At 34.7% G+C, this 26,106-nt stretch overlaps 1 protein-coding gene across 2 annotated transcripts in view; it reads right to left on the bottom strand.

Annotated features, from left to right (window-relative positions):
• LOC145255729 (dual E2 ubiquitin-conjugating enzyme/E3 ubiquitin-protein ligase BIRC6-like) overlaps positions 1-26,106 on the bottom strand; it is a 515,468-nt gene that overhangs the window by 219,105 nt on the left and 270,257 nt on the right. For both annotated transcript variants that reach the window (XM_080114338.1, XM_080114339.1), the window contains exons 34-35: positions 16,589-16,710; positions 9,588-10,570 (exon numbers count right to left, since the gene is read on the bottom strand). In XM_080114338.1, coding sequence (XP_079970464.1) covers positions 9,588-10,570; positions 16,589-16,710 — 1,105 coding nt within the window. The remainder of the gene's footprint in view (positions 1-9,587; positions 10,571-16,588; positions 16,711-26,106) is intronic.

Genomic DNA, 26,106 nt, shown 5'->3' with positions numbered 1-26,106 from the left:
CCACGAAAGATAACAAGGACTATTTAACATTTGCATCAACAGTCAAACACTGTAACAGTTTAAAACTATCTGAACCAAGTGCTGACAATTTCAAAGTCCTACTATTTGTAGAAGGATTGGTATCAGTGAAAAACTTCAAAATTTGATGCAGTTTTAACAAAATTAGAAAATGAACTGAACCTGACACTACAAAAGTTGGTAGAAGACTACTGATTAGTGTTAAAAAGGATTCAAAGAACATTAAAGAATACATAAAAAAGATACATAAAATGTATAAACACTATTCTCCGGGGAAAATTAAAAAGAAAGGACATTATTTCCTCCTGCACACAGAAAAATCAATTCATTGAAAATCAAATTAACCATCAAGTTGATGTTATTGCTGACTTCTAACAAAACTGGATATAAAAGCTAACTTTGTACAGCAAAGGACAACTTTAAAAGTCGAGTATGACACATTAGAAAAAATCGACAAACAAAAATATACATAAATATGTGCTGATGAAAATGATAAATAACATTAACTTTCAGTTAGATTCAGGATCAGACTTAATGGTGATCAATTGACACTTCATTGACACTTTGAAATGAGCACTCAAAAGCATGCGACGCTGCAACAATTTCTACAAGTCTATAAGATCACACCTAATCCTAACACATTATTAGCAGTATTCTTGATTCCAGTAAAGCAACTGGCCCTGACGGTATTCCAATTATAGTACTCAAAAAACTTCAACCTGAACTAGCGCCCATACTTACAAAACTGTTTAAACGTTGTCTTAAGGAGAATAGTTTCCCATCTCCCTGGAAAATTTCATCAGTATGCCCTGTATTTAAGAATTCAGGTGATCGCTCATCCCCCTCTCAGTACAGGCCAATAAGTCTCCTGTGCGTCATGAGTAAGTTGCTAGAATCTGTTAAATACAGAAGTAATCAAGCATCTCAACAAAAATAACCTTCTTAGTGACACTCAATATGGTTTCCGTTCTGCTAGTTCTACAGCAGATGTGCTTACAGCTATATCGCATAGGATTAGCAAATCTCTCGACAGTGGCAATCTTTCTAGGGCAATTGCTCTTGACATATCTAAGGCCTTTGATAAGGTATGGCATAAAGGTTTACTTCATAAGATCGCTAGCTATGGTATAGCTGGAAAAGTCTTCTCAATTATTAAATCAATTCTTTCTGATAGGTTCATAAGTAGTAGTTGAGGAGCAAAAATCAGAAGCTCACAGTATTAATGCCGGTGTCCCTCAGGGGTCCATCCTGGGCCCAACTCTTCCTGATCTACATTAATGATCTTCCAAATCACATCCTTACATCATTTGTAGACATTTATGCTGACGACACTACCATTTATGGTAGCACATCTAAGACAGTAAACGACCAAGTTCTCTCCAATTCTCTCTCCTCTGATCTTGAGCATGTAGTACAATGGGGAAAGGAGTGGCTGGTTACTTTTAATGCATCTAAAACCAAGCTTCTCTCTTTACATCATCAACATTCTGATCCACATCTGGCATCAATTGAAATGAATGGCTCTCGTCTTCAGGAGGCCTCAAGTTTTGACAAGCTTCTGGGCTTGACCATTACTCCTGATCTTAAATGGAACACGTACATCAAATCTGTTGCCAAGGCCGCTGGAAAAATGGTGGTATCTTTCTATCGATCCGGTAAATATCTCACTGCTGATGCTATTCTCTATCTATATAAGAGCCAGGTACGTCCAAGGATGGAATACTGTTGCCACATCTGGGCAGGAGCTGCTAGAAAGGACTTGTCCTGCCTTGATAGAGTTCAAAATAGACTTTGTAGCCTCGTAGGAGATGTCCTTTTCTCCTCCTTGCAACCTCTATCTCACAGAAGAGATGTTGCGAGTTTGTCTCCAATGTATCGTTATTTTCATGGAAAGTGTTCGACTGAGCTTCAGTCTATGGTCCCCCCTCGCCAAACTTTCACAAGAAACACTCGTCTAGCTGTAAACACTATCAATAATTCCCCCCACTCTTTATCTGTGCCTAAACCTAAACGTAGATTCCATGAACAAAGCTTCTTTCTTAGAACTGCACGCCTGTGGAATTGTCTTCCGTTTTCCTGCTTTCCGGCTGACTACAATATGGTTGTGTTCAAATCTAACGTAAATAAGTTCTTGATGAACCGTTCCATATAAGTTATCAAATTTACCAAATTTTCATTACTAATGATTACTATATTGTCCAATTTCTACTGTACACTCTTTCACCCTTATCCTTGAGTGGCCTCTTGGCCTTGATAATGTGGTGATGCCTATGTAAAAAAAAAAAATCCCCAATGAAGACTATGTTCCAACAAAAAATAAGACTCATATTTGAAAAGCAAACAAAATTGAAAAGGACCTCTATTACGCCTAACACTATAATTCAAGTTTTTTTTTTTTTTTTTATACAAAACTTCCAAAAATGTTTTTTTGAGAACTGGGTACACTAAACGATAGAATGGAAAATATGCCATATATCATTCAAGGACATAAATTCATGCATAAAAACACCTTAACCAAATAAAAAAACGTCTGTTAGATGATCCCAACTATGCACCTCATGAAGAAGCAGGTCATTGAGAGAATATATGACACTTTCAACATAGAACTACCCTAAGAAGCTCCAGAGTACTGCCAACTGGGAAAAGAAGTTTAAAGATCCTTTAACTATCGATCCAACAAGGAAAAGGTACTAGTATGGCTTGCAAAGTAAAAGCTTAATAAAAGGGGAGAGTTATAAGGACTTACTCATTCACTTGTAATGGACTCTTCTAATTATAAAAACCCTGAGTTTAATACTCAAGAAGGGAATTATTTTGACCTAATGCAAGACTACAGATGATTTAACTAAAAATCTGGAAATGCTGAAAACCTTTCTTTGTAGTCACATTTCGTACAACATATTCTTTTCTACCAAAACCTGTTGTTGGAGTCTTTATGAGCCTTTCAACAGTAATGTAAACTTTTATAATGTAGACTTAGAAAAATAAAATTTTATATTCGTTTTAGTATTTCTGATCATAAAAGTTGACCCTTAGTACTTGGAAAAAAGAAAATGATTAAAATTTTAGTGTAAGTCTTCAACTTACTACTTAAATTTATCATAAAATGATCACCAACTTTTGATTTCAGCAATTGAACTCCTTAAATAAGAGGACAATTAATCACTGGCTGAGTCAAGGAGTTGTGCAATAAATCATCAAAAAAAGTAACTTATCGAGAAAGAAAAAATATGTAGAAAGTGAAAAGGGAACTAGAAACAGGTTTGAAGGAAAAACGAAACAAAAAAAAGCATACTAAACGATACTTCGTGTCAAAACTTGAGGCTCACATTCACAAATATCTGTGGGCTTAGAAGTAATCTAGATGATGTAAAGTCTTACCTCTTAGTAAACTCTCTGGATATGTTAGCATTAAGTGAAACAAGCCTACACTCCTCAACTAGTTTAACATGACAGGGAATTTCCCTCTCTGCCATAAGGACTCTGATAGATATATGCACAGGATTGGAGTCTATATTCATAGCACCCTTCCTTTAACTCAAGAGTAACATCTTGAATTGGATGACCAGGCTTTTATGTGCTTTCGACTAATTTTTCATCACTGTGTTAGTTACTTATATTTTTGCTACAATTTTCCCTCAAGTCAGGACTGTACCTTAATTGATCATGTCTCTGATGCAGCACTTCTTATATAGTAACGCCCAAATACATGTGTTTGGTGACTTTAATGTCCACCATAAAAATTGGCTTGGTTTCTCAGGTTGCACAGATGCAGCTGGATGCTTCTTCTAGCCTATTCCCTCACACAGACAGCGTGTTTCTGAATGGCCTCCCAGATCATGACCACCAGCAGGCTTCACTTTTAAACCTATTCCTCACCACAGGATAGTATGACTAATGCCCACAGTCTACTTAGAAACCACCTAGTCGTATCAGTGGACATTTCACTTAAATCACAACCCCAAGGTGAGGAGCCATTGCTCAAAACGACACGGTACTATAAAAGGGCTGACTGGGAAGCCATCAGGAAACACATCAGAGATACTCCATGGACCAATATCTTCTCTCTACCTGCTGAACAGCTAATGAGGCAGCCGAATAGCACAAAGTGGGCATTGAAGCACATGCTCCCACATGGAAGTATTATAGTAAGCTCCACTCACTCCCATGGTTCACTACAGATTGTGCAGCTGCCATTGCACAAAGGCAGCATGCATTCCGCTAGTTTGTATGTCATAAGTCAAATACAAATAGGCAAAAATTCATAAATGCTAGAAATCATTATAAGAGAGAAATAGCCACAGCCAAAAGAAGGCATGCTGAAATAACCAGGGAACGCATAGAATCACAGAAGATAAGAACTCATGAGTTTTGGAAAATCTATAATAGTGTAGTGAATAAAGGGCAATCAGTAATTCCTCCACTGTCTAACAATCAGAAGGTTGCATGCACAGCAACCGAGAAGGCGGAACTGCTTGTTTGGCAATTCACCTCCAACTCCACCAACAAACAAGTCCCTCTCAAATTTCCCTATGCTGACTGAAACGACACTTGACGTGAAAATCAACCTTTCTCATCTCTGCAATATCTTAAAAAAACTTAGACACTTCCAAGGCGTGTGGCCTGATCTCATCTCTGCTATACTAATTAAGAAATGTTCAGCTGACCTAGCCCTCATATTTTCCAAGCAATAAATGCCTTGCTGAATAAATAAATAATGCCTTGCTGAATCTTGCTTCTATAACAGGTGCAAAATGGCCTCTGTGGTACCAGTGTACAAGAATTCTGCTGAATTATCGCCGTCTCCTCCTCTTCTTCACTAAAATCTTTGAAATTTTAATTAATCAAGCAATAGTTCACCACATTGCAAAAGCAAATCTTCTCTCTGACAAACAATATGGATTTAGGCAATGTTGTTCTACCGTAAATATTTTAACAGTCATCTCTGAACGCATCTACCATGTACTGGATAAGGCAGGCGAAGCCAGGGCTGTATTCAAAACCTTTGACAAAATCTGTTACGAAGGGCTGCCCACGAAAATTAAATCGTATGGTATAACTGGACGTATACTAAATATAATTAGATCCTTCTTAGACAATAGGACCATCCAAGTTATAATTGATGCACATCCATCCAAATAGTAATATACATGAAAAAATTGAAATGGCTTAAAATATTTCAATAATAGCATACATAGAAAGAGCTTGATGAACTAAGAAATAATTTTAAAAAATTTTTTATATCCACTTAAAATTAAGGAAGTTATGACTATTTTTGTGCCTCACATGTTTGGATACTTTTCCCTCTTTAAGATTATGTGTTTCATCGAACATTTTAGACTACTTTTTCAGTGAAAATATTATATCTTTGTTAAAAAACAAGCAATGAAATTTATCATATAAATGTACTTTTGTGCAAGGAATCAGAATATGCTTCTGAAAATCTTCAGAAATAAATAGTTTCCAAATAATCTGCAGTAAATGCACATAAATATGCTGCAATTCCTTAAAAATGTCATGTCTCCATTAAAAGAAAAGTTAGAGAACTCAGTTGAATTGTAATGCATTTTATGTACAGGAAACTGAAATTTAAATCTAGGACTGTTTAAAAATTAATATATTACAATATTTCTTTGGTATTATCGTAGATTGACACCTTTAATTACTTTCCCCTCCCATCTGACCATTTCTCTAAAATATGTGATTTTACCTTTTTAAACAATTACATGTGAGCATCCTGTAAAACTTAAATGAAAGATAAAGAAAAAATATTTTAGAATTTAATGTAAAATGATTCCCTATTTTGAGCCATTCTAACGCTTTAGGGCAGTTAACCATTCTTTTCTATGGGAGATAAATCTTGTGTGTGTTTTTTTTTAAAGATGATTATGTGTGGTTTTAAGAGGATCTTTATGCAATTATGGGAGGATGAGGTGGCTTACCACTCTGACTTTTGGTTAATGGTAGGACTAAAGGAAATTATTTGTCAGCATCCTGAAGACTTGATAGAAACAAAACAAAAAGAATTTTAGAATTTAGAGTGGCAGTTGGTTTCACATATTTATGTGAAACCAACATTGATGTAAAATAATTCACCATTTCGAGACCATTCTAGCGTTTTAGGACAGTTGACAAATTTATTATTTTTGTGGGAGATAGATGCTTATATGTAGCTTACAGAGGAATTTTGTTTGGTAGGGAGCTTGCCACTTGAACTTAGCGTTATTGTTAGGGCTAAAGGTTTTAGGAGGAAGCTTGCCACTTGTACCTAGGGTTAGAAGTAGGATTAAGGCAGTTTTTGTTTTAAGAGGATATTTGACATTCATATTTGCATTTAGTGGTTCATAATTATTGGCATATTTTGAAAATGTTATAGCTTACATTTTGATCATCAAATTACTTTTAAATATGCAAACTTAGGTAAATGAAGGTGTGAAACTTTACAAAAATTAAGACAAACAAAAATAAATTTTATTTAAAACAAGTGACATCACTCTAACAGAAAACATGAAGTTTGGAAAAGTATTAATTATTTTTTACCCACCTATTTAAATATCAAAAAGTTTTTTGCCAAAGCTGAACAATCGTTCGAAAATATTGGATGAATTTGATTTTGATTTTTTATTTCTTGCCCTTGTCATAGTGACACATTATTTTGTTAAACTTTCCAGTTTAAGACATTTTTTTTATTTCTCAACTTCACTAGAAACTAAGCATCCCCTATAAATATTTAAATATTGATTTTGCTTTTCTTTGTTTTATAATTGGGTGGATTCAATTATAATCCGCTGAAAAAAAAAAATAAATAAAATAAAAATGAAAAAATATGGGAGTGAGGGTACTATTCGCACATGTGAACCAAAAAAAGAAAATTATATTTCACATTTTCAGCTGTTCAAAACAAAATATTATTTAATTCACCATTAAAACTAATACAATGGATAAACGTGCACACAAGTTACACATTTACAAAGTGTATTTTCTTCCTTTTTCAATCATATAAATATTTTTAAAATTTGACCAGAAATAACACCAGACTGGTTAGGATTGCTTTAATAATATCTAATCATAGTTCTAATTAAACTAATTATATTCTGATAACAAAATAGCTCTAACTAAATATGTAAGAATATTTTTTTATATTCATATTTTCAATTCTTTTAAAATTCATTCTGGAATAAAAGGTTAACAAAAAAACGTTTACAGCCATGCTATCACTAATAGTATTGCTGCTGCTACAGATAGTTTTTTTTAGTCCAAACTCAAACAGAAACAATTTTTTCCGGGTATGATAATTTTAAATTGCTAGCTACCACAAGAGAAAACATGCAATTATACTTTTAATGGATAAAAACAGTAAAAAGAGTGATTTACTTGACAGTGAGAGTCCGAAGTAAATATTTTTCAAAATTTTCAATACTCGCCATGTTGAAGTCTTTTTTTTTTTAACACAAAAAAATGAGTGGTCACAAGTATTTTGGTCATCCCAAACTATTAAAAGTGACATTTACTCTGATTAGTTTATAAATTTCATGAAAATTATTTTAATACAAACGCAGTACAAACATTTACAAATTGCAGAGAGAGGGTCTTTACAAAACCTTACTGAAAACACTATTCTATGATGTTCACATTTTAATCACTTTATTTGCTTAAAACTCTTAAAATATATAATGTATACTATTATTTATTAATTTATTTGAAAGCATATTCATCTCCGAACAAAACAGTTGTATTTTGAGGACTTAAGATGCTTTGGTTTTTAAAATATGATGATTTTAGCAGAACCCATTTTAAATCTGTGATGATCCAAAGAGTTTTATCATCTGTGCGTAATGCTAATCCAAATAGCATAACATTAATGCAGGAGTACCTCAGGGGTTGCTCCTTAGACCACTATTATGATATTCCTTAATGACCTTCCTGATAATATTGCGTCCGAGATGGGTACATTTGTTGATGATATAGCATACACAAGAGAAGACGGGATGTACACAAATCTATGACAATGGCAGAATCGTTAGAAAATGACTTCCAGATCATAGTAGAATGGAGCCATAAATGGTAACACTTAATGCTAGTAAGACTAAGCTGCTCTCCTTTAACAATTATAAGACACCTCTCGAACCAGCCATAACAAATAACACCCTACCTGAGAATTCAACCTTCTAACTCCTCAGTTTTACATTCACAAGTAACATGAACTGGAACAAATACATTCAGGACATTGCAAAGGCTGCTGCAAAGAAGGTGGGTTCATTCTATCATGCTAGAAGACTACTCACACTTGAGAGTATCCTGTACCTGTACAAAGTCACCATTCGCCCATGCATGGAATATTGTTACCACATCTTGGCTGGTGCATCTACCACTAATTTCTCCCTCTTGGATAGGATTCAGAAAGGAGTCTTCAATTTAATAGGTCCCAATTTGTCAACTAAGCTCCAACCCCTGTCCCATAACCGCAATGTTGCATCTCTGTGCCTGTTTTACAAGTATTTTAATGGAGTGTGCTCTGATGAACTCGTTGCACTTGTACCCCGTCTACATACATATCCCCGATAAACCCACTTAGCAACAAAAAAATCACACCCCTTCACTGTTAAGGCCCCTAAATACCAGAAAGCTTTCTATTCTAATAGTTTCTTCCCTCAAACAGTTAGACTTTGGAATTCCCTTCCAGCTACCAGCTCCCCTTACTGTGTGCTAATTATACAGAAGTTTAAATGTAACATAAACCAACATCTTGTTAATCTTTCCTAGGCATGGATCCAAATAGTAGTCCTTACATCCTAGTGACGATGTACCTTGTTACATAAGTAAAAAAAAATACTCTAAAATTACTGTATCATCAACAGTACCAACCAGTTCTCTATAAGGGGCCACAAACAAAAACATCACAAGGAATATGAATAGCCAATGGTAAAAAAAACTGAAAGTGGAATGAATTTCCAGTGGCCAGGGCCACCTTTTGTGTATGTGTGTGCATGTGTATAGAGAAAGTGTACGAAAAGAACTCTTTTTCCTAAATAACTTTAATCAGTCTCAATTAAAACTTAAAAGATACTGAGTGTGCTTATGGGAGAAAGAGACTGGAAGTCATTCTTGAAACAAGTCATTCAACTCTCCTATTCCCTTAATAAATCATTTTAAGTCTTACCCTTTATGGCAATAGTAACATTTTACAGTTTTCATAGAGAACTGTCATAACAGAGATGAAGAAGACAAGATAAAGTGAGCAAGAAAAAAAAAAAAGAAAAAAGAAAGATAAAGTGAGTGATAGGGAAAGAAATAAAAGTCTAACCAAATAGTTATTACAAAATAAAGAGATAAATCAGCCTTTTCTTACTGTAAATAAAACAAAAAATGATTTCGACCCAAAAGCAGAGAACTTAAAGGCTGGGAGGTTCTAGGAATTTAAGCAGAACTTCACTTTATCTAGATTAAAAAAAAAAGTAAAGACCTCACATCCCTGCATCATCCCGTCAACCATACCTAATAACTATTCACTCATTAAATCATCTACTCTCATAAGTAAAAATTATGGTAAAAGGAAATAAAGAACTTACCCATTTGTAAGAACATGTTGACAGCACTACTGTTGTTAAGAACTTTAAGTATGAACCAAAGAAGTGGATCGGAAAGCCTGCAAAGGCTTCGACCATGCGGGTAGTGCCGGCTGCTGCTAGAGAGGTACATGAAAAGTGACTCCAAGACAAGTTTCACATCAGAACACTTGTTGGTGAGGGTTACCAAAATCTGGTAGACACCATCACCTACTGACAGTGGATCTCCAACCCCAAAAGTATCATACCAGCATGTTGAGCTGGCACCGATTCCACTGCAGACTAGAGCTGCCATAGGACTGCTACTACAATAGCTGAGAGTGTGGATCAAGTTTGACATGATTTGATGATGGCCAACAATAATGTCAGCTAAGTAAGTGGTCTCATCTCCAGGATGGCCAGAGACATTACTATGCGTCCCACTGGCAGCTGCACTCTCTTCATTTGTCTGTTGCTCTTTCTCATCATCCGACCGGGACAGATTGTGATGTAGTGAGGGTGTAGATAAAACATGACTTAGTTTAGCTGAATCAGGCACAGGAGCAGATATTGATGAGGATAAAGTATGGGAGCGATGAGGATGAGAAGCGGATGAAGAGTTGTTCGATTCTGGGAAATCCGACGGATGAGAGCTTCGAGCAAATCGTGATGGTAAGGGGATCTGAACAAGAATGTTAACAAGTTTCATTAAACTGCACATGAAATTATCGCGGCTGGCATCGCCAGTGTTGGAAGTTGTGTCAACCCCACGTAGTAATGTCGCAAAGAGACCACCAAAGCAAGAGCGGGCATTGATACCATCATCTCCAGCCTTGCGGCACACAACTAGCTCCTGGCAAAGGATGTGCTGGTGTACCAAGGAACTAATAGATTCCACAACACTGATAGCATTGCTGATGTCCACATTTTCATAGGTAAGACAGAGGACAAAATCTAAGAAACGACACTGAGCATCAAGAGGACCGGAACTGCTGTAAAAAGCACCCCTGAAAAAGAAAAAAAATATTATTCATTTGAGTCAAAATAATGATCAATTTTTTAAGTATTACATGAAATATTTAAGCTCTTCAACTTATTTTAAGATCAACTAATTTCTCATTGCCAGATTGAAATGGTTAATGGCCCATTTTTTTATTAGGATACATTTTTCAGATAAAAATATTCACTTTTCCTAGAGCATAAAATGTTTTACAATGTCATTCATTCAATCTATTAATGATTCTTATAATAAATTCATTATCAATTTGTTCATTGGAGGGAGGCACTGATGGTTTATTATTTTATAATGAATAGAGGATATATCAACTTTCAATTGTCAGGTTTGGGTTTGTAAGTATGATTAAGTCAACAAAGGTTCTCCTGGCAGATTTGTTATTTACTTGGTTCCGATGACAGTTGAATGGAACAGGTTGTTTGTGGTGTCCAACATCATATAAATAGAGAATGTTCATCTATTATATTATAAAACTCAAATTATCTTGTTTGGGTGTTGAAACCATTCATCCGGCTTACAGCTTCTGGTTTGAAAAATTCTGCGCATGCATAATCAAATAAAAACAAAGCCATGAAAGTTGTTTTTTTTTTTTTTTTTTTTTTTTTTTTAAAATCGACAATTTTTTTTGCGTTTAAAATATGCAAGCAAAAACAAAACTAATTCCTTTTTGTTTGTTTTTTTACATTGGCATTTTATGAATTTGATTTGTATTTTTTATTGCAAGTTGGAATTGTTTAAAAAAAAAATGTTTACGATTTAATCTATTTTAAAGTCTTTTATATATTCTGTAATTGACAGTTTAAAGACCTTAAAATTACTCAGATCAGCTTGCCCAATTATTGAAACTGTTAATAAAAAGAACCTATTTAAATATCAACACATGATAACACCTAACTTTTTTTATAAATGGAACATGACAAAAAAATTGTACAAAAAGTAACTCTTACCAAAGGCAATAAAAATTATATCTCATAATTAACTGGTTAGTTAATAAAAAATGAAGAAATTTAATCGGTAAATCGTATTTCTCACTGAAACTGTAACCAAATGCAATAGCAGTTACTTTTCTTTAGTTTTTTTTTTTTTTTATAATTTTGACTATTTTTGAGTCTTTTTTTATTGTATTAGATTCCGTAATTAACAGTTTAAAGACAGAATTATTTGCAAATGTTTATTAATACTTTGAAGATTATGTAACAATAGACTTTTTAGCCAGGCAAAAGTTACAGCCGTTGACTTATGATAAGTGATTCATGCCATACTGGCTTTTGTTACAAAGTCATTCGATGGAAGTGACATCAGACAATTTTTAAGGTATGGATGACCAACACTGTATACAATGTAGTTTTTAAATTTTTTTTTTAAAGCAAATATAAAAATAAAAATTTTGGTAAATTTTTACTTCGTTTCCACCTTACTATTTTCCTTTAAAATGACTTTTGTAGGTTTTCGGGTATACTGAAAACAAATACTGCTTTTAAATTTTCTGCAAACAAGTAGTTTTCCAGATGTTAAGCAATGTAATGCTTAAAGTGGTAGCAAGCGTGCATATTTTTTGGCATAATTAATATACTCACTATTCTATAGCTAGCTATACCATATACTAGGTCACAGGTAGTCTAGTTATCTATAAAAATCGACTCAATCTGACATAACTTTGACCTTCATAAAATAGATGACAGATTCATGGTAAAGATGAATTAGTTGATCACAAAGTTCAAGGATAAAGCACTCAAAGTACCAAACTCCTATTATTTCACACATGATTGGCTCTTTCATATCTAACACCTTCAATCAATAAAGTTTCATGAATAAAGTGCATTAATTATAGAATAGATTGCAAATTAGTATCCAAGTTTCCTGCAAAAGTTATTATCAATGAATTTTTAAAAATGGGGAAGGGAGTAAAGTGATGAACACAAACAGGAATATTCATAAATGTCTTTTCTGAACAAAAAAATTTGAAGTTAGAACACCAAATAATGTCATTATTATTATTATTTTTTAATTAAATCATTGGTGCTTATACAAGTGAAAATCACATTCCAAGTAAAAACTCTTTGATATACTTTTGTATCATGAAGAAATAAGTATCGTTTCCAAAAAAGAAAAATTGATGGAGTAGAAAATTAGAACTTTTTATTCAGAAAAAAAATCAGTCTTGTATTTTGTTGATCTGCCATTGATAAGAATGGAAGTACCGAAAGTACTCATAAAGATAAGTTAGTCTGTCATTTAACCAAGTAAAAATGAAAATTGCCAAAATAAAGTAAACTTTTTTTTTTTATAAATTCTAAACAAATACTAAACAATTACAAAGTAACAGAAATTTATTGTCATAAGATGAACATGAAATAAATGAGTAAACAACGACAGACTATATTACCTTGCTTGGTTTTAGATTAATTTTAATTACATAATACCATATTAATTATGATAACATTGATCTTTTTATTAAACTTGTACTTGATCATTTTTTCGAATTTTTGATGAGAATAATTATTTATGCATAATGCAATGGTAATGGTATATGTAAGAATTTTTTCTTCAAATGTGATTTTCACTTGTGATCAAGACTATATAAGCACCAAATCATTTACTTAAATATTTTTTTCTGAGGCATTTAATAATATACATCTTGTTCAATAAAAGCTTATTTTTCTTTTTCTCTTCGTTCTATTGGTTAATAACCACAAGACATGGCCTTGAAAAAGATAGAATCAAAAACATCAGAAAAAAAAACGTTAAAATAATAATTTAATAAAAAAATATATATAACATTATTTTGTATTCTAACTTCTTCAAATAACTTTACAAAATAACGTTTTCAATGATGTGATCTATTTTTCTATTAAAAAAAGCGCCAAGCATGCAAAATACATTGGATTCAAACTTTACAACAAGAACAGGCGTATATTTTGCTGTATCCATGAGTGAGACACCTTTTGATTGATTCAGAGTTAAAATTCAGAGGAATCATTGAAAAACCATCATACTTTATAAAAATAAGTCAGATTTTTTTTTTTTTTTTTTTACACTTTAGCATTATTAATAATTGTAGAATGTGGTCTTTTAAATCTTGTATTAAATATCATTAAGTAAAAAGCATAATTTTGCTATGCTTAGAATCATATGCCAGCATGTGACAGTCATGACCGACAAATGAGCAATGGACGCATCCTCAAAAACATTGTATCAAGGTAGCATTACAAGTTGATTTTTTCCTTTTTAGATAATTGTTAATTTATCAACTTGCATGGAAAGAGCTGTATAAAAGAGGCTTAAAAACGTTTGAATTGTGCAAATACCATCAGTAGTTCAAAAGTTATGAGAATTTTAAGGGCAAAAATTTTGGCTTTTCCATGGACATTTTTCTTTAGAAAAAGTGGGCTAAATTACGGACCTCAACATTTCAAGAAATTCGGTAATTTTGCCACCATTTATTTATTTTTCAAGCTATTCTCATGAAACTTGGCACTCTTGTGTAAAATTGTGTGCTCTTTCTGATTATGCAGTCAAATCTGATGTATCTCTTTACCATAAGCCATGAATTATAAATTAAGATGTACAAATTTCAATTTTTTTTTAAACTGGCACATGGTATTATACATAAGTATTATAATAGCCAATTTTATTTTAGCAATTTTTATTTATTGTGGACTATTATCCTCATCTTTTCTTAGTTGTTTTCATGACGTTTCAGCCAACTATTCCTCTGGCCTTCGTCAGATGGTAACTGCGATGGATAGGACCTCTGGACCTCCTGATTGCATTCATTGCAATTACTGCCTTCTGTAGTTGTCATCTCACCACGTTTTTGGCCAAGTAAGTCTTACGGCTTTGAGTAGGATTGAAACCGCTATCTTCAGACAGTTCTCACCTGGAACCGTAGAGATTCAACATCTATTAACTGTGCCACGGGCCCCGAAGGCGCAGTTGATAGAGACGTTGAATCTCTACGGTTTCTGAGATGCAACCATAAATCGTATTCTACATGAATCCTCGATGTAACTTTCACAGTACCAGGATACCAGGAATCCTGATAAGCAACAACTATATAATCACCAGTTGATGGTAATTTTTGTCATTTCTATTCTGTTGTTTTACTGAAAATTCAATTATGTAAACAAAGAAATAAAACGGTAATTTTTTTACCTTGTTTCCACCTTAACATTTAAAATGATTACTTCTATTGGTTTTAGGGTATGCTGACAACAAATATCGCATTTAAATTTTCTGCAAATAAGTAGTTTTCTGGATATTAAGCAATGTCATTTCTTATGTTATCGCTGGTGGCCATCATGGTACGCGCAAGCGCACAAATGCAACCCGAGAAACTATGCACAAACGCACATACCAAGATGGCCACCAGCAATAACATAAGAAATGACATTGCTTAATATATGGAAAGCTACTTATTTGCAGAAAATTAAAATGCGATATTCGTTTTCAGCATACTCAAAAACCTATAAAGGTAGTCATTTTAAAGAAAAATGTTAAGATGGAAATAAGGTAAAAATTTACAAAATGCATCACAATGAAATTCTTTATTGAACTGCCTAATTATTATTATCATTTAGATATCCTCAGTTAAAAAAAAAATAGGTTTGTTTTACAGATTCGAAAAAATGGTCTTGACAATGAGTTAAAAATAAATTCTTTTTTTATTTAATTGTTAGGTAAAAGTCAGAATAGTTAACAAAAAACACCCTTTCTTCCCCATGTTAAGAATGCATTTCTAAATAATAACATTATTTCAGCATGGTAGCATAAGGCACAAGTACATTTTATTTGTTATGTATTTGTTTTTTGGGGTTTTTTTTGACAAATAAAAAACGCAATTCTACCTTAAGTATAAATAAGAAGTTAAACGCATGTACTTAGCACATTTTGTTGTTTTTTAACGCTTTTAGTGCATGTGTACTAAAAGCGTTAAAAACAACAAAATAGTATTGTTTGGAAATCAAATTTGAAAAACTTGAAAACAATTTTTTTAAATTGACAAACTCAGAATAAAAAATGATTCGTTTAGTAAGACAGTTTTCTATTTTTAAGAGAATATTTTAGTAAGCTCAGCGCATGATGTGCTTAGCGACCGTTTTTCTGTAAGCAGATTTTATTTCTATAAAAGATAACATTTTAAAGAAAATTCTGCGGAATTAATAATTATCAAATATTTACATATTATACATGAAAATAATTCTGAAACTATTATCTATACATATATTATCGATATATGCAGATTTATCTTATGAATTTTGAAATATTCTTCGTCAACTTTGTTTGGTCGTAACTTTGTTTCCTGTGGTCATAAAAATAAAAATCAAACACCAGTAGAGATGGACTTCTGTGTTTATATAGCCTGTAAAATTTCAGCCATATTCAATCAAATTTAACCCCGCGCATATGTCTCCAAACATAATGTATAAAATGAAAACATAAAAAACTGTTTCCCTTTTTGTTGTCATTTTTTACCGATTTTTCATTTTTAACTTGGAGCATAAAAACATTGAACGCATAAAAGAAAAATAAATTAACATCATTGGAATGCTTGTTCTATTCTCTTTCCATCAATGTAATTCTTTTAAAAATTGACCAACAAATAAAGATATGACTTGTTGAAGCACATTAGGTATGTAATATTGCCGATGTCCACGAAAATACAGCATACGCTTGTAATGCTAATATAAGGGAGTTGGTTAATAATACCAGACTCACAATCTGCCTTATGGTACATGAAAGTCAGCAAACAGCATCAACCTAGGAAATTTGAGGTTGGAGAGCATCATGAGAGTTGAACACACACAGACTGTAGAAGGAAAGAAACAAGATAGTAGAAATGATCGCAGGTGAACATTTACAAAATCCAAACAGAAGCATCACAATCTTGTAAGGTAATTTGTTTTGTGGCAGATCAAACCTTTCAGTTTAACATCAAAAAGATGCAGTAAATAAAATTTTCTATAAAAAAAAAAAAAAAAAAAAAAACATACGACAATTATACACAAACCTGTCAGCTGTCATGACATATACCAGCTTCAGAATCAATTCCTTCAAGTTCATCTGCTCCGGTGTCTTCACTTGCAACCGCTGCAGGAACTCGAAGAAAGCTTTTGTTGCTGATGGACCAACCTAAAAAAAAACAAAAACATGTAAATAACATCTTATGAAAAATAAAATACTTAAACATTTAATTTGTTATTTGCAGCTTGGTAAAAACAAAAGAAAATTTTCTTATGTTTAGACATTCATAAACTGACACTTTGGAAAATAGATTTATTAAAAAGAACAAATCATTTTTAACAGCAGAATTTATAGCAAATACGATAATTTCTATAATGATGTTTTCAAAAAGTAAAAACTTTGAAATTCTTTATTGTAATGTATTAGCACCAACTTATAACTAAACAAGTTTCTTTTCACATACATAAATTTCAGGGATGCAAGTGGACAATAGCAAAAATAGCTAAAATGGGGATACATTTCACAACTGAATTGATGGATGGGGGATTAATCACCATAACATCCTAGAATGGTTCAGAAAGGGGATAATTTTATGTTAAATTCTTACATGAAATTGATCTCCAACTTAATTCTAAAACAATTGCTTTTTTTCTTCTTTCTATCAAGTTTTTTTTTCTTTCTGCCAAGTTTTCCAGGCATTCTCACATAATTATTTAAAAAGTAGAATCTTAAGCAATGACTTTGAAAGTATTAATAGATCGATTTTAATCATTTTTGCCGATAAAATTAAATTCTTATTAAAAGTAACTTTAAGAATGTTCTAATTTTATTTTGAAAAAATTTAAAAAAACATGGCTGCTAGAAAGAGAAAGACTAAGTGTGTATGGGGGGGGGGGTTAAAAAAAGTCATTCTTTGATGAAACAAACCTCTCCATACTCACATTGCAGTGCAAAGTAAATAAAACAGAGGAAAATAGAAAGAAAGCTAGTGAGGAAGAAAGCAAAATAAATTTTTAAAAAATGTAAAAGTAGAGATATAAAAAGTAAAAAGATGAGGATGTAAAGCTTTACTGAAAATCAAAAGAAAAAAAAAATAGAATTTTGCCTTTTCTAATTTACAACAAGGCCGATAGCCTTTAGTCGCGTGCTCTCGTGTAATGAATGAATTATGACATGAAATTCTTAAAGATAAATTAAATGACCGAAAAATGGGCTGGAATGACTTAAATAAATAAAAATTTCAGGAAAAACTATCCGTCAATCATCCAGACTAATGGACAGATGGACCCATTGAAAACATAGGTCCCTCTCTGATAAATCGGGGGACAAAAATTTTACTCCATACCCCTTGCTTAAAAAAAATAAATAAAATGTAAATGTGTTACAGACCGACCGATGGAGTGACTTGCATGCGACTAAAAATGCCTTAGCATGGAAGGGTTTCCCCTTCCATTGCCAAAGAAAAGTTACAAATATAAGTGCAGCATCTGTTAAGAACATATACTACACTTTCATCTTAGCCATGTGGCCAAGGAAAAGTTACAAACATAAGTACAGCATGTATTAAGAACAGATACTACACTTTGAGATATTAAATCTTTTAATCAGGAAAAAATGAACATGAACAAAAAACTTAGGCACAAGGCCAACTCAAAATGGGGGAAAATGGGGGGTCATTGATCATTCTTGTCACTCTAAAAGTAAATAAAAGTTTCTCTTAACTAGAATCTTCTTTCACCATAATACCGCATTCACCCTTTCGTACTCGGGGACGTCCTATTTAGCACCCAATTTTTAAAACATTTTTTATTAGAGTGTAAAAACAAAAAAGATAACAATAAAGGTAATACAATAATTAATTTGTGTCGAGGGCAGGTAGAAAAAAACAAAAAAAAGACAGTAGTAATTAGTAGGGCCCTCCCAACCCCGTCTAGTTGATAGACTGCCCGTTCCACTTTGGTTTGTAAAGGAACCTGAGCTCCTGTGAGCCAGTCTCTAAGTAGGGACGCTCTCTAGATGGGACAAAATGGAGAAAAGAAAATTTTGAGGGGTGAGGGATGGGGGGTTAGTGATTGATTTATTTTTCTTCAAGATGGGTGAAATTTAGAGAGAAGGGGTGAAAAGAAAAAATTGCAATTAGGTGGGGGTGGATCTTGGAGGCTACCTAATCAGGAGGTGGGAGCGGTGGAGCACTCACTCAGCTAGCTAAGAGGCTAAGGATAAAATTACACTTGACGGAACTGCGCGCTCCACACCTAGGCGGGGAACACGTATTCAAATTTAACTCCTTTTCAGACACACAGACTTGTTACATGTATCCATCTTCTGTCAAATGCTGCGCGATGCAGCCTTCTTCTATCACATCTGATCTTCACCTGTAATTGGTGTTTAAAGAAAGTGATCAGATCCTGATCAGAAAAAGACAACACCCCCCGGCTACCTTGCACACGCGATGTCCAAATCACCATTCTCGCCACGGCCAGGATCGTAATGTAGACCATTTGTCTTTCTCATGGCGGCCTCATGTTGCCAACGACATTGGATACGGTAATTGGGCGAGGATGCTTGGGATTGATGCGAGCCGTCACCTCACTGACATATGACCAGTACTGCCGGAGTTTGCGGCAATTGAACAAAGTTTGATCAGTCGTCTCAGGAAGGCCAACCTCTCGGCGTCTCGATGGCACTTCAAGTCTGGCATTCTCAAACCTCCCCCACACAAACGCTGAATGCAGACCTGTCTGCTCACCCAGTATCTTCCTCTGTCCCAAAGGAGCGAGGACAAGAGTTCGATAAGAGCTTTTAGGTGTTGTGCAGGCAGGAGAAGTACGGCCAGTCGGTAAAGGATGAGAGGGAGGACGTATGTGGCGCACTGCTAGACTCTACCCTTTAAGGAAAGTTTCCTAGGAAGCCATGAGTTGACTGCAACCTCCACCTTTGACCGTACCTCCGACCAATTCTTATCAAGCTGGAGACCCGGTCCGAACCACACACCAAGGATCTGAACTAGCCATTCTTCAAGCTGAAGGGCGCCGGGAGGTTTGCATTGCCACTCCAGATGCCCAACCACAGTCCAACTGACTTACTGCGGTTTATCTTGGCTCCTGTGATTCTTTCGTACTGTGCGAGCGGCTTCAACACAATCTCAATGTCTCTGAAGCTCGACACAAAGACCGTGACATCATCGGCGAATGCAGATACCTTGGCAGCTGAGCTGCCAGGCAGAGCCATTCCACACAAGGCCGAATTTGCCTACCCATGACTCAGCTTGCAGAGCAGAGGCTCCAAGGCCAGGACGTAAAGCAGGGGTGACAGCGGACAACCCTGACGAACCGACCAAGAGATAACAAAGGGTTTTGAGCGCTTTCCGTTGACTTGCACGACAGCCGTGGGCTGTTGATACATCACATAGACCCACTTGCAAAAGTCCGGTTTAAAACCGGCGGCCTCTAAAACAGATGCCAGGAATCGATGATTGACCCTATCGAATGCTTTGGACTGCTCTAAATTCATCAGTGCAGCTTCCGTGTCATCTATTCCCCCCTCTAGGATCGTGCGGATGAGGTGCAAGTTGTTCTGAATCGATCTCCCCTTCACGGCGTAGTACTGTTCCGGTTCAACCAACTCGCCAATAACCTGCAGCCAATTTGACAGGATCTTGGCCAAAATCTTCAACGTATTTGTCTGAGTCACGCCTAGAAACTTCACGGCGCATGTCTGCATCAGAATTGACTGCTTCGTTGCCTATCTTTCTAAGTCTAGCTCTAACTACTTGGTCTTCGTAACACTCGCTAGTTTTGTGCAGAAGATCCTGCTTAGCTAGTTCCTGATTAACCTTATCACCCTCCCCCGTAGCCCGGGCTAGTTTTTGCTCTAGCTGCTTCTTCGTCTTGGCCTTATCTAGTGCGAGGCGCTGTGCATACTCGACGGAGAAGCTTCTGATCTCGATGGACCGATGGAGTGACTTATAGAGTCGCTTGCACGCGACTAAAAAAGTGGAGGTTTTTGATTTTTCGTTGTAGAAACTATTGAATGATATCATGTCATACTCTGGTTTGATGCATTAGAAAATTAAAAAAAAAAATGGCTCTGGACAGTTAAGCAATTTGAATTTATGTTGAACACAAACGAAATCATGCTAAAATTATTTAAAAAAAAGGACAAAAGTCAGAATGGCAGAAATTATGACTTCAGCAAGATTCACAAAAAAATCAAATTTCACCTCCACTTTCTAATAAGATTGGCAAAAGAACTACTTCATATGGGAGGGAATACAGTGAATAAAGTAAAACTTTAATTTTTATAAAAAGATGTTTGTGCGTCTATCAACCATTCTATAGTCATTTACGTTCATGCAGATGGGAAGCTATTTTGTATACGTTCCAGAGTTCTAATATTTTTAAAAAATTTACTGTGAGAGTTGATGGTCTTATATAGTGCTGGATCTGCTGTTAGTGTTTTTTTTTTTTTTTTTTTTCGATTCAGTGTTAGGTGGTATGTTCTTGGTTTTGTTGTTCTAGTTAATTATTATAGTTTTAGTGTGTTATTGCTTGCACCAAGTTTGGAAGTTTGGTTTATAATTTGATGAATAAGTTTATTTCTTTTAGAAAGTTTAATTTTGGATGTTCTATTTTGTTGAGATCTTTAAGGTTGAACTGATGAAAGTATTTCTTTTTCTGAATTTATGAGATAAGGATAGATAATTTGTATTTAGATTCTGTTCTCATCTTGAATGTTATTTTCACAACATAACTCCCACTGATCAGGGGATTAAGCCAACTTCCATTAGACAATATCTAAACTTCAACTCCCACCATATATAAAAGACGTAAAAGAAAGGAAGCCATATATAATAAGAGCAATACATATCATGAGGAGACAGACAGTTTAAGAGGAACTTTCCACCACAAAATTATCCAGAAAGAACCAAGCTTCTCTCTTTACATCATCAACATTCTGATCCACATCTGGCATCAATTGAAATGAATGACTCTTGCCTTCAGGAGGCCTCAAGTTTTGACAAGCTTCTGGGCTTGACCATTACTCCTGATCTTAAATGGAACACATACATCAAATCTGTTGCCAAGGCCGCTGGAAAAATGGTGGGATCTTTCTATCGATCCAGTAGATATCTCACTGCTGATACAATTCTCTATCTATATAAGAGCCAGGTACGTCCAAGGATGGAATACTCTTGCCACATCTGGGCAGGAGCTGCTAGAAAGGACTTGTCCTGCCTTGATAGAGTTCAAAATAGACTTCGTAGCCTCGTAGGAGATGTCCTTTTCTCTTCCCTGCAACCTCTTTCTCACAGAAGAGATGTTGCGAGTTTGTCTCTGATGTATCGTTATTTTCATGGAAAGTGTTCAACTGAGCTTCAGTCTATGGTCCCCCCTCCCCAAACTTTCACAAGAAACATTCGGCTAGCTGTAAACACTATCAATAATTCCTCCCACTCTTTATCTGTGCCTAAACCTAAACGTAGATTCCATGAACAAAGCTTCTTTCTTAGAACTGCACGTCTGTGGAATTGTCTTCCGTTTTCCTGTTTTCCGGCTGACTACAATATGGTTGTCTTCAAATCTAACGTAAATAAGTTCTTGATGAGCCGTTCCATATAAGTTAACAAATTTACCGAATTTTCATTACTAATGATTATAATATTGTTCAATTTTCTTTAACCCTTATCCTTGAATGGCCTCTTGGCCTTGATAATGTGGTGATGCCTGTGTAAAAAGAAAAAAAAAAAAGCATTACATCATTTCCAAGAAATCTGGATCAAACATCAAAGGGCACTACCTGAAAACTCACCACAGTTTTTATACTATATATGAAATACTTATCAGAAAAATTCAAAGAATATGTAATCCATACTACATTAGGATAGTAGTCAAGAGCAACACAACTCTCTGAAATGATTTGTGCAAATCAACCCACTACAACGAAAATCATGATTAAGAATTGTATGAGATGTGAAAACTATGCAAAAAGTTAGACACATTGCCCAATAAAAGTAAGAATAGAAGAACATCAAATGAAGATACATGAATATAATAAAAAGTCTAGTATGACTAACCATATATGGAGGGAAAAGGAAACTATCCAACCTTATAAAATGAAGTAAAAATTATAAAAAAAAATGGTGGTGAATAAGACAAGTTGAAAAAGCAGCACATATGTTGGGCAGCCCTAGTATACAATTTAATACAATATTGTGTATCTAAAAGCAAAAATAGGGTTATGATTCCAAAAATTCATACTAGAATTGTCCACAAGGATGTATGGTTAATGGCACACCAATCTTTAGACTATTTTTGTCATGGCCAACAAAATATTTAAAGGCTTTCATAAAAGTTTAAAAATGTTGGAAAAATTCTTTTGCTTGAAAACGTATCTAAGATTTGAGATATAAAATTTATTACAAGAATTTTTGCATTTTTTGTGTTTTAAACCATCAATCTGATGGTTACTAACATACTGTCTGCTTTTAATTAATACAGTTAATGCTGTATTAATTCAATACAAGAAAAAGCTCCATAACTATTGATATAAAAAAGAATAAAAACAACAAACAAGATGGACAGCAAGTTAGAAAATGTGTTCATTTGTTAAAGGATTAAAAACTTTGGGTGTTACATTATCTAGCAATAGTATTCTTTTAAAGTTAGATATTATGATTTATCATGTTAATATGATTAAGTAGGTTTGACCTTAAGGTCAACTTCAAGTGCTATATAATGGAAGCTATTTGATTGGATGGATAGTTTAATCATGTCACTGGAATAGATTTTAAGTATTTTTTTTGGGGGGGGGGGGTTAAGTTGCTGAGTAAATTTTAACAAAAACATTTAATGTGATGCACAGAGCTATAAAATTGTTACATATTACAGCCAGTGTTCAGACTCGAAAACATGGGTGTCATCGGAAAAATTGATCACAGTGAGTGGGCTGCACCAACGGTTTACATCAAAAAGAAGAGTAAGGAGATGCGTCGACTTCGTGACAGGCTTACAAGATCATCATTATCCTCTTCCGAGCCCTGAAGAGATATTTGCGAAACTGAGTGAGGGAAATATTTTTCTAAAAATCGACCTCAGTGACGCATACTTACAAGTTCCAGTCAGTGAGGAGTGTTCAAAGCTGCTATGTATTAGGGGTTGTACAAGTTTAACAGACTTCCTTTTGGGGTCAAAGTCGCCTCTGCGATTTTTCAGCAAATTATGGACATTATGTTAAATGGGTTGGATTTCGCAGTAGGGTATCTGGACGATGTGTTAATGAAAAGCGCTAGCAAAGAACAACACAAAGCTCATGTAAACCAAGTATTCAAAAGGATCCAGGATTATGGATTTAAAGTAAAACAGGAAAAATGTACATTTTTCATGGAGAAAATAAAATACTTGGGCAAATCATCGATAAACATGGAAGAAGGCCGGATCCAGATAGATCGAGTGCAATAAAGAATATGCCTGCTCCAGAAAATATTGCATCTTTACAAAGTTTCTTAGGTTTGGCAAATTACTACAATGTATTTGTGCCAAATATGCATAAACTAAGGTCGCCTTTAAATGAACTGTTAAGGAAAGACCAAAAATGGGTCTGGACGCAAGAGTGCAAAGAAGCATTTCGGGAAATTAAAGAGACTTTAACGTCTGACTTGTTTCTGGCACATTATAATCCCAAGCATGAAATTATAGTTGCAAGTGATGCCAGCTCCTATGGCATAGAAGCATGCATTTTACACAAAATGGATGATGGAAAAGTGAAACCCATAACCCATTCATCCTGATCACTTTTGCCAGCCGAAAACAACCACTCACAAATTGAAAAAGAGGTGCTAAGCATTATATCCACAGTAAAGAAATTTCATCGTTTCCTGCACGGTAGGCAATTTCTGTTACAAACAGTTCACAAACCATTATTAACGATTTTCGGATCGAAAAAGGGATACCTTACTTCTGAATTACAATTTTCAAATGGAGTATGTACCATCTAAAAAATTTGGTCATACAGACGGGTTATCAAGGTTAATACCTAAGCATACAGAACCATTGGAGGATATGGTAATAGCAGTCATTCAAGCGGAAGTTGAAGTAAAAAATACATTATGTGACACAATAAGAGAACTTTCAGTAATGCTTGATGAGATTAAGAGTAAGGCAGAGGTGGTTGAATTTATTATACGCACGAAAGAAAGGATCAACAATAACGAACTGGATGAAGAAATTTATTCAATTTGCAATACCGTCCTGTTATATAGTGACAGGGTCGTAATTCCTGCGACGTTACAGAAAAGAATGTTCAAGGAATTCCGTGTAGGACATCCAGGTATTGTATTCTTTCATTTATTGGCCAAACATGGATAAGGATATAGAAGGAAAAATCAGGGAGTGTAGAGGATGCGCATAAGCTATAAAAGCTCTTCCGACTCAATTCGGATCGTGGGAAAAACCAGACCGACCTTGGTCTAGAATTCATTTAGATTTTGCAGGACTGCTAGATGGGTTCTACTATCTCATTGTTGTAGACAGCCTATCTAAATGGCCGGAAGTATTAAAATGTAAGAATCCCACATCCGAGGTAACTATCAACTTTCTGTATGAACTATTCGCTAGGTTTGGAGTAATAGACTGCATTATTAGACAATAGAATGTAATTTACGTCTACCGAAGTTAAACATTTTTGCGAGTTTCATCTAATTGAGCATATAACCATTCCGCCATACCACCCAAGAAGTAATGGACAAGCAGAGAAATTCTTTGAGACATTCAAGAGAGCTCTGAAAAAAGCTAGTGGGTCGCCAACAGATAAGTCAATCCAACAGTTTTTACAAGTCTACAGAGTCACTTCGAATGCAAACATCGAAATGTCGAAGACACCTGCTGAGGTTATGTTTGGACGCAAGGTTAGATCCATTTTTCACAAGTTGTTACCAAACCAGGATAGGCCAAACCTAAAAAAAAAATAAACAACAGCAAAAAAACGGTATAAAGTTGGCGAAAGAGTCTTCTACAAGATTCACAAACATAATAAGACTTTCTTGGAGTCCGGCATTGTTGAGAAACAAATAGGCAACATGGTCTACATGATTAAGGGACCAGACTTTATGCACAAACATCACACTAACCAAATTCGGAAAAGATACTCGAACAGTGAGGTGACCAGATTGGCCGAGGAGGACATCATAGACACAGTGTCTGATACTTTTCAGGTGCCCATACCAGAGACAGCTCCAAAGAACAAAAGATCGAACAGAAAACGGAAATCAACAGAATTGATTAGGGTGAACCCAAAACAAAAACGTTATTAATTCCAGACGGGATATTTTCAAAGGGAGTGCTATACCGGCCTTCCTTGAACAGAGGAACTTACACCGATTAGCACTATAAATAGCGCTAGTAATTCCAACACCGGTGAGAGAGATGCGACTGCACTTCCACTGCTAGCCAAGTGCCCAGCAGATATACACGCTTTCCTATCTTTGTACATTATTGTTAATACATTTGTTCCTTAACCGAACCTCGACTTGATTGTTCTTATTTTCACTGTTGTTCCACGACAACA

Source organism: Euprymna scolopes, chromosome 31, assembly GCF_053919585.1.
Source record: "Euprymna scolopes isolate OS-2025 chromosome 31, ASM5391958v1, whole genome shotgun sequence".
Classification (NCBI taxonomy): domain Eukaryota; kingdom Metazoa; phylum Mollusca; class Cephalopoda; order Sepiida; family Sepiolidae; genus Euprymna; species Euprymna scolopes.
Note: the sequence above shows the minus strand (reverse complement) of the source record. Positions and strands in the feature narration are given on the sequence as shown.